Source organism: Lepisosteus platostomus, chromosome 7 (assembly GCF_059453375.1).
Source record: "Lepisosteus platostomus isolate fLepPlt1 chromosome 7, fLepPlt1.hap1, whole genome shotgun sequence".
NCBI lineage: Eukaryota > Metazoa > Chordata > Actinopteri > Semionotiformes > Lepisosteidae > Lepisosteus > Lepisosteus platostomus.
The window spans coordinates 19934253-19944421 of NC_142617.1; the positions used below are offsets into that span (position 1 = coordinate 19934253).

At 38.3% G+C, this 10169-nt stretch overlaps 1 protein-coding gene across 1 annotated transcript; it reads right to left on the bottom strand.

The window, feature by feature from the left end:
• Positions 1 to 941: 941 nt before the first annotated feature.
• Positions 942 to 9875, bottom strand: guca1c (guanylate cyclase activator 1C). The gene is made up of 4 exons (XM_088639636.1): positions 8979 to 9875; positions 5313 to 5462; positions 3755 to 3842; positions 942 to 3239 (listed from the first exon to the last, which is right to left on the bottom strand). Exons 1-4 carry the CDS (start codon positions 9171 to 9173, stop codon positions 3109 to 3111), a joined length of 564 nt encoding a protein of 187 aa, XP_088495762.1. The 5' UTR covers positions 9174 to 9875; the 3' UTR covers positions 942 to 3108.
• Between the last annotated feature and the right edge of the window lie 294 nt (positions 9876 to 10169).

Genomic DNA, 10169 nt, shown 5'->3' on the forward strand with positions numbered 1-10169 from the left:
TTTACAATGATAACCTGCAGAGTACCCATTTATATAGCAAGACATTTTTCTGGAGCAATCGGAATGAAGTAACACCCAAGATTCCAGTCTAGAGTCCAGGGCCCTGACCACCCTGCTGACGTGTACCAATGAATTTGATGTGGTCGACACCTTAAACAGAAAACCTCAAAGGACAAATTATCCTGTTTGGTTTCTAGCCTTTTTCAGAAAGCAATGTATGCAAGTGCCTATAAATGCTTTGGGATATATATCATTTGGTATAAATTACTTCTTCTGTTGTATCACAAGTATACATATGTCTGAAATAGATTTGGCGAACTTCGGTAGTTATTGAACAATACAGGCCTCTTGAAATACATAGACATAGTCGTGTAAAATCCCTTTTTCTCCAATTTCACCATTACAATAATTAAAGGCTAGTAATACCAAGGTCACAGAAGTGCAATTTCAGATGCATCATGGGTAATAAAATGCAAGAAGAAAGCTATAGGTGGAAATCAGAAAAGTGTAGTGGATATATGGGTACAGATAGAACTGTTTGCCCTTTAGGCCAGTTTAATCTTCAAGTATAAAACCTGTTTTTCATATTTGTATATCCCCATCACACTTAGTTTGTCTTTGCTTACCACAATATCCCCAGTATTGCCATATTCCTAAAATTGTAACTCCCCCTTGCCTTTAAAAAATTCTAGCTAAGAAATTGATTGACATAAGGACATGGATTGTCCTTGGTTTCTAGCTTTAAGGCATTTATAACTGTTTCTTTAACAACATATCAAAAGAGAAAACTGGCTTAATTGAAAGGTTACGGGAGGACTAGGATCTATTTTCCAAGAATTCTCTGCTTAAAGAAGCGCCTCCTTTAATCCTGAATGTTCCTAAGCCTAATTTCCACTTGTGTGTCCAAGTCTTTCTATTGTTGTTAAAACGTGTCCCTTAGGTTGACTTGACTTTGTTGACTTGAGTATTTTGGAATGTTTGATTCAAGTCCGTTTATAATCTTCTCTGTTTAAAGCTGTAAAGGTAATACAGATAAATACTGTATGTTGTCCGTGATTTTTTTTAATTTATAGATTAATAGTAAGGCTTATAAATTAAATTTGGAAACTAGTCTCAAAGAGCCTGGTTTTAGGAGAGGAAGTCAAATATCCAGCCTGGAGCGAACAGACGTTTGTCTTTTAGAATGATCTTTTCCTTATAAATGCCCCAGGGCCATATTTTGGTGTTCATACGCCCTAGGCACTTTCACTCTGAAATGTGCAAAAAGAGGGGTAAACGCCTATTGAATTATGTCGATTGACATGATGCACTTTAAACTATTCTAATGCTAAACCACGTGATTGATGGAGCGAGTTGAGTGACCATCACTTCGATACTTCTAGTTTCTAGAACAGCCACTAGACAGCGCATTATTATTGATTTGGAGCACCTAGAGTCGATCGCAAGCAAGTTGTTTCAGTTCGTATTTCGTTAGTCACTAATGTTTCCCTCCTTCGTAGGCCCTAGGCACTGAAACTTCCAAATGGGTCAGGTGGGCCTGTCATTTGGAGTTGTCCTTATGTTCTTATCATTTACCTATACAGTATCATTTACTGTGTTAGAACAAATTTGGAAGTTTTAGAACAATTACTAAAACCCAAATGAAGTTAAAGATCTACAATACTTTTCGCTTTTGTGTTATCATCTTTGTTTAATTTAAAAAAGTTAAAAAATGTGCTTTCCTTACTGTAATTAATAAAATGTTAATTACAAGCTGTACAAGCAAGGTTCTAATAATTATTTTCAATTTTTTTTCATTACAGAAATAAGTACTTCTTAAAGTTGTGTTTTATTTCTTCTCTTTTCAGCATGGAATAAACCTATTACTTGTTCCCTTGCAGCCTATGCATGCTGACGCAGCTACCTACCTGTACTTTGAATACAAATTTTGTATAAGAGTGTGCATGGAAAAATATATGTGAAAGTATATATACAGTACAGGTATAGTATATGTATATTCTAGATATACTGTATACAGTACACAGTACAGCATATACTAACAGCCCACATCTATTAGACTTCTTATAGGTACATGAAGGCTCTACTCTTTCTATGCCTTTTCAGTGAAAACTGTGTGAAAAATGTGTAATTCTGTAGTTGTGCAATGACACAGTGTTGTCATGACTAGAATGCCATCCAGGGTAAAAGAAAGAAGCCCCAGATAAACAAAACATAAGGACTCCTGCCAGACCCAGTTTTTGGTGGGATATTCATGTGTGAGCAGCCTCAGGAAAATAGAGAGCACAGCTGGGTTTGATGACCACTTAGGAACTTTGGGATAGACTGGGCATTTTGGTTTAACACGAGTCAAATGGGTGTGGATGCAAGAGTCTTCTAACCAACGGTGCTGATTAAATACGACCCTTTACTATCTGAAATAATTAGGCATCCAACACCATAGCTGTCAGCACATCAAGGGGAAACATTGCCATCCAAACCTGTAAGGTTCAGGATACTCTTCCCCTTTACAGAACCAAATCCTTATCAAAGTTCAGGATTCCACTTTCATCAGCTGCTGCCAGTGATTGACAAAGCTGGAAGTTCAGTGCCACTGGAAGTGAGGCCAATTAAGCAGGCAATCAATTATTGTTCATGTTCATCTCTCTGTATATACCTGATTGCATAAGAACCAAGTTGCTTGGAGAACATTTGGTATTTCTAAATTAAAGCCACACTGAATTGTCTTTAGCAAATCCAGTGCTATTTTTGTGGCTTGAACCTGCATTAGAGAGATGCTGCCAGAGACACAGCAAGTGTATTAATCTGGACGTGGGCCAAAGCACATGGAAAAACTGTGCCAGCTGTCCAGCTCAGCTGTGGTTCAGTGGGCAAAGATATCTTCACTTTTCTAGTTCTTTCTGTGTTCTCCTTCTCACACATACTCTCTTTCTGAAACAAACAGCTTAGAAACACGCAGTGCAGGTCATCGGGGTGAAACTCCAGAGAGTCTTGAGGACACTGTTTCTGCCTCAGTACAGACACCATGGGGTCCACTGCTGACTTTTGGGGCTCTGCTCTTCTTCTCAAGAAGGTGCGTCACCTGAGATGCAGCACACTGGAGAGTATCCATCAGACGCTGTTCCTCCGCCCCTTGATGATGACTTTTAGGACATGGGAGAGGTCCAGGGTTTTTGTAATTGTTTCCATGATAACCGGGTGCTCTTTCGCTCCAGCAATGAACTCCTCCAGTGTCAGCTCCCCTAGAGAATGAAAAAAGGACAAACTACAGACAACGCATTCCTATATTTTATTCTTAAGACTACTGAATCTCTAAATAATGGTACAGCAACTGTTGTGAAGACACAGTGACAGAAAAGGTAACTATTGGCACCCGGGAGTAATAAAAAAAGCATACTCCTGCCATAGCTCATGCAGCTGTACCAGTCCAACATCATCTTTAAAACACTGGATAAAATACAGAGTTTCAGTTGAGCAAATTTCCACCAGCTATATCAGGCTTCTGTGTTGTACTGTACTTTCTGTCTGGGCAGTGTCATTGACTTTTCCAGGGCAGAGTCTGGGACAGAAGTATGTGATTCACCAAGAAAAAAGCAGCATGAAAATAAGCCTCCTACTGATAACAGTGACACGGTCACTTAAAGTTCTGATTTTACCAGTTAGCTAGCTGACCAGTTAATGACAAAGTTTACCAGCGTAACTAATTCTAATTTTTATTTACTGTGGCCTCTTAAACCTTTACTTTTAATTCACTTACCATCACCGTTCACATCTATAGTGTCAAATATCAGGGTTGTGATTTCCTCTGGGGATATGTCATAGTGTCGATTGATGTCTTGTACGGCCTGAAATTGAACAATATGGTATGATGAACTGATCAAAATACATTTGAACATGTGAAAATACATTGAATACATACATTTAAATAGATTATTTTATTTTAGAAGAATGGGTGTCACAGTGGGTGGTAATTAGCATTGCTGACTCGCAGCTCTTGGGCTCTAGATCCTTATGGTTTAGTAAAGCTTCAGCAGAAAACAAAAGTGTCACCCTGTGAAAACTGTGCCACTGCAGTAAAGGCCTGGATGAGCAGCAGAAGGATTAGGCATACCAAAATTAAAAATGAAAAAAACATATGTGTTAAAGGATTATTACTTTTCTTTATTGCCTGCAAAATGTTTCTGGTTAAAACACAAGCCAAAGCAGACAGTACAACCCAAATAAAAATCTTCATCTATTCACTTTATATTAGTTTGTAAACAGTATGGATTATGAGACATGCTTGTTTTGGCAATAATGATATTTGGCTTGTTCTGAGCAATAATTACAAGTATGCTCTTTATATTTGATTAGATCAAACTAGTCTCTTTGAATGAAAGGTACAGTATACAGGCCCACTGAGGGCAGTTCTCAGTATGAGTCTGATGTGTATTCAACAGATTTTTATTTTTAACAGCACCTTCAACAATTTGGAGAATAGCTCCAAATTGACTCCATTTTCTAACTGCTTCATTCAATTCAGGGTCACAGGGCAGCCAGAGCTTAGCTGTAGCTGGCAAGCAACTGGTACAAGGCAGGGTACACCCTGGGTGGGATGGCAGTCCATTTAAGTGTAACCCCTCTTAACGTCACAAGTTTTTTAGATACACACTCATACCAGGGCCAATTTTCCCAGAAGCCAATTAACCTACCAGTATGTCGTGTGTGGGAAGGAACTGGAGCCCCCGAAGGTAAAGGAGACCCATGAATACAAGGCCAAATTTATGTAGATAGCACCAAGGTATGGAACTAAACCCAGGGCACAAGCACTGCGAGGCAGCAATCCTAACCTCTGTCTCACTGTGCCAACATATGTGATAGAAAAATTTGACAGGTTCTTCAACAACTAAAGCAAAAAAATAACATTTCTTGGTTTTTCACTGATTTCACCAACATGGAAAAAGACTAGAGTACAAACAAGTATCAATAAAACTACAGTCTTGGGCTGCAATACGAATATTTTCTTAACTTTCATTGAATTCTAGTCAGTAGGATGATAGGATCTTAAATGGTTCAGATGCTCAAACTATCATGCACTGGACATCCAGCAGCATCAGACTGCACTGTGTGCTTCATTGCTATGGATACAGATGAGGTGGTTGATCAATTTTCATCACACTGGAAAAATCAAATGATCGAAGTATTATCTAACCTATTACAGTGCATTCCAAATCAGAATTGATTTAAAATATCTGTACATGAAGACACTGTGTGAGTGTTGAGGTTGTTAACTGTCCAGAAAAACAGTGAAGAACAGGTATTTTCCAATTGCTCACCTTAAATATCGTTTGTAGTTCCTCTCGGTCTATTTTGCCATTTCCATCAGCATCGTAGAGCTTGAAATACCACTTTAATTTCTGGTTGATTTCTCCTTTTAGCACTAAGCTGATCGCAGCAATGTATTCCACAAAGTCTATAAAGCCGTCCTGAAATGAAAGAAAAAGTTTCTAACATTTTCTGAAATATTAAAATCAAATTGTAAAAAAAAGGAGTGTGACCTGACCAGCTTGAGAAAACAAGTAGTAGGCCTGCCAAAGTAAATTTGAGCAGCTCGGGAAAGATTGTATTAGAGGCCATTGAAACCTGACAGCTGTTTGCTCTTCAGAATCAAGAGAAGGAATTCATTAAAAAATGAAATCACATTAAAAATGCATTTACAAATATTGTGATGTGGACACTCCTGACTCAACTTAGTTAATGTGGTATGATAATGCTTGTAAAAATTGGCCCTTAATGAAAATGTTTCCTTTCTCAATACCCATTGTCTTCTGTTTACTTAGATTATTATACTTAAAGCCCTTTGCTTAAACACTGTGTACGCATAGTCCCAACAAAATATTTGTGAGCCATTTAAATAAGTCCACATTTGCTTATATTTTAAACAAAAAAAGGAAATTAGATGTTCATGGAAATCTTAACAAAATGTAAAGATAACTTGATTAAATTTGGATTTTTTAATTCACAAAATGACCCAACAGTAAATATCCTTGTGTGAATATGTACTGTACTGTACAGTATGTCATCCCTCAGATTCAGCAACTGGTGGAACCTCCTTGAATAGCAATGACTTTAACTAGACATTTCCTATAATGGTCTTTCACATTTTTCCTTTTATGAATTTTAACTCATTCTTCCTTCCAACTTTAACTTGGACAATCCAAAATGCAAAATTTCTTCTTCTACATCCTACTGTAGATCTGTGTGTATACTTAAGATCACCTTCAGCTGGTGAATGAATGGCCTGACATTCTCCTCCAGAATTTGCTGATACAAAGCAGAATTTGTAGTCATCCAGGTCTTGAAGCAGCAAAGCAGCCCCAAACCATTATACTTCCATGACTACAACTGACAGATGGAACGAATTTAATCTGTTGGAAGGTAGTGTTTGGTTTTCACCACACAAAATATTTCTCATTTTTATCCAGTAGTCTTGTAAATTGTCCAAGCGCTCGCTATCGAATTTGAGATAAGCAGTAATGTTCTTTTTAAAGATCAATGGTTTTCTTCTTAGCTAGCCTCCCATGTTCTTGTTTGGGATGTTTCCTGATGATGGAGGCCTGAACACAAACATTAGCAACAGTGAGAAAGGCTTGAAGATGCAGGCCTGACATTGCTTAAGATTAAGATGGGTTTATCTTCCATTATGTGTATAAACCTAACATTTGGACATAGAGAATTTAGCTTATATATAATAAGGCAATAATATACAACAACAGATAAGGAAAACATTTTAATGAAACAATTGCATTTATAGATTCTTTAGTGCTGTTTACACGAATTCCAACAGTTTTGACCTGCAATCTCCTTTATCTCCTCAGAGATTACCATGTCCTCATTTCTCCTCTCCTGTCTGACACTTTCATTAGGCATTTCTATTTAAAACTCCCTAGACCATTACCATTGTGTCATTAAATACACAATGTTTTAACAAAATCGTGTACTTGAAACCTGATGGTTTCTGTGGTTTGTAGCATATGTGCTACATGTTTATGCTAATTAAAGCAGTTAGGCAGGTTGCTGTCTTAAGTAGATAAGATATTTCCAATAACAACTTGAAATATATAATTGTCATCAAGACTAGGTGGACAACCAGAGAACCCTGAAATATTGTAAGAACAGAAGAACAGGCACAAACCATTCACACATTTCCTAATGTTTTCAGAAACAAATACAACAGAGGATGTATTTTTATTTATATTGTTGCTATCTCTGCATCAAAATAAATCATAAATAATCACAGCTACACCTTCTCAAGTCTTCAGGTTTTCTGTTTTCTTTACCGTTTACTGATTGCACCCAAATCTCTTAAGCTCTCTAGCCACATTGTTGAAGCTGAAAACATGAAATCCCTAATTGTAAAAAGACGTGGAAATGACAGGTGGCAACACTTTTTTTAAAATGCAGTGAAAAAAATACTTTGCAGGATGCACATGCAGGAGACACTGCAAAAGCATAGTGTTTTCCTATTACCTTTCACCCTAAATTTAACAAATTACAAACAAGGGGCACATATTTTGAAAGGACTGCATTGGTTTCACCACTATTCTGAATTTCACATCAAGGCATTCTTGATATTCAACCTTCAAAGCTTGAAGAAGAATATTTTGTATTGCCCTGTCTTTACAACCGCTTACAGAGGAATTGTGATACTTGAACACTTACATAAACATAGTCAGAGGTATGAGTCATACCATGCAAACTCTTACTTGTTCATAACATGCAAGTGTAAAGATTTCCAACTCTTTTTCACCCCATCATTCCACAATTACCAAAGTTATTAAAAATCTGAGCTTCATGCTGTTACCAGTTTCATGCTGATGCTAGACAACACTAAGTTGCTTTAGTTTCAGCAAACAGGTGCTGGAATTGTTACTTTATATCAACAGTATAATGACACCACAGATTGTTTTGGCATATATTTTAATTTTCTACCTACAAAAGACAAAGCACTGTGAACTGCAATCTAAAATACTGTGAACTGCATATCTGATTTCCATCTTTCCCAGAGTGTTTTCAGTGCTCTTTGTGGGGCTCAGAATTTTTTAACCATCCTTGTGCAACCAGGTCACCTAGTGTAGCCCTCCAAGGCATCTGCTGGTTTTTAATTTTTAATCCCTTGAAAATTCATCCCACTAAATCAAAATGACAAAATCTATAGTTGTGATGTATGTCAACAGCAGGCTAAAGCAGAGCTGCCATGTCAGATCAACGGAATTTATCTAGGATGCTTTAAAATACTCAACCTGAGGGGTCACATGAGACAGGTGCCTTCTGACCTTGCATTTGCTCCAGGTGGAATGCCGTCATGTTAAATCAGATTTGTGTCAAAAAGCTCAGTTTCCCAGGCAATCCAATTAGTACCAAACTACTCATAGCTGCTTATGGTATGAGAGAAGCTAATCCATTCATCCATTTCAAACTGCTTCATCCAATTCAGTGGCACAGGGGAGCCAGAGCCCGGCAAGCAACGGGCACAAGGCAAGATACACCCTGGATGGGATGCCAGTCCATTACAAGGCACACACAGACACACACACTCTCACAACAGGGCCATTTTTCCGAGAACACAGAGAGCATATACAAACTCCACACAGATAGCACCCCAGGTCCGGAATTAAACCCTGCACTGCGAAGCAGCAATGCTAACCATTGTGCCACCATGCCGTGCGAGAAGCTAACCACATTTCTTTTTTTTCCACTGCTCTTTTTCCACAGTAGAACTGGCCAATTGCATTGTCCATGTTTATAGTTTAGCGCAATTAAAATGCATTCCACACTGATGCTTCAACAGCCTGTTTGGAAATTGCAGAATCTTTCCCATCTTTCCCTAATGTTGCTGTGCTTTTCTGGAAGTCTCCTTTGGCACGTACTTCCATCTGCGTTTGTCCAGTGTCCAGTAAGAAGTGGCTTGAAAGTAATTTGTGGCCGGTAATGGCTCTTACCCCGTTCATGTCGAAGGTGTGGAACACCTGGTCGATGTAACTGTTTGCCTCTTCGGTCACCCCTTGCAGCCCCAGGATGGCTTTCAGCTCGTACAAGGTGATGAGACCCGACGGAGACTCCCGCATGAATTTATTGTACCAGTGGTGCATATCCACAGCGAGGATGTCATCTAGCGAAGAGCCATAGGCGCCCATTCTGCTCAGTCAATTCCCCGATTCAATGTCTCACTGAAGAGCTGGCTCTGCTTCTTCCTGAGAGCTCTGCTCTGGACTGGCTAAAAGCAAAACTGAGCAACGGCTACTGATTTCTAAACCTCTTAAGCCTGCCTGCTAAAAAAGACCATGCCCAAAAATAGACATTTAATGAGATAACCATCTCCTCTCGACAGGAATGGCAAGGCCTTAACATCAAGTTGGAATGGGACATTTATGTAATCTATGAAGCTCCCTCTCTGCTGTAGCTGGTGCAATGTGTGGTTCATTCTCCGTCATCTTATCCTGAGGCAGACACCAAGACAAAGAAGTCTTGATCAAGGCCGGTAACAAACACTGGACTGTGCACTATTACAGTATATATTTACAGAGCCAGCTGCAATTCAGTGATGACAGAATTGTATTGCAAGACGTGTTTGAGTCTTTACTCTGATTCATAAGGAGAGTTCATTACCTTGGGAGCTGAGGGGATTAATTGGCAAGTTTTAGTGCACTTAATATAAAGTTATCCAAGTTATCTGAGCATCCATCAGGAATAGGAATTTTATGCTGCTATGCAATTTCTACATCCTGCTTAGCCACAGATTCTTTTGGTTTTGCACTCCACTTGAACTCTGAATTGAATCAATTACTGCCATACATAGTCTGATTTTTTGCCAGGTATTCAGTCATCAAAAAATGCTTCAAAACCAGTAGCACTGTGGTTCTCCAAGACCAGGAGTGAGTATCACTGCTCTTGACATCAATATACTTGAAGTTTTACTCTTTTAAGATAACTATGTAATTTTTGTATTGAACTTTGATTTAAAAAAACTATAACAACTTTGTGGAATGAATTTTCTGAACTTTTTTAAATAAAAATTAAAAACATACGCAGCAAGGAACAATTCTCTCTAGTTGTGTATGTAACACCTGAAGCTGTAATTGGTGAAGGTAAATATTATAACTGTTTTTTCAAATATGCAAGACATGTTAGCC

What these genes read in the sequence shown, in the direction of transcription:
- guca1c (XM_088639636.1), bottom strand. Translation starts at nt 9,173, where the DNA reads ATGGGCGCCTATGGCTCTTCGCTAGATGACATCCTCGCTGTGGATATG. An exon ending in ACACCTTCGACATGAACGGG is followed by an intron (nt 5,463 to 8,978) that starts GTAAGAGCCATT and finishes CTTTCATTTCAG; the next exon opens with GACGGCTTTATAGACTTTGT. An exon ending in TATAGATGTGAACGGTGATG is followed by an intron (nt 3,240 to 3,754) that starts GTAAGTGAATTA and finishes TTCATTCTCTAG; the next exon opens with GGGAGCTGACACTGGAGGAG.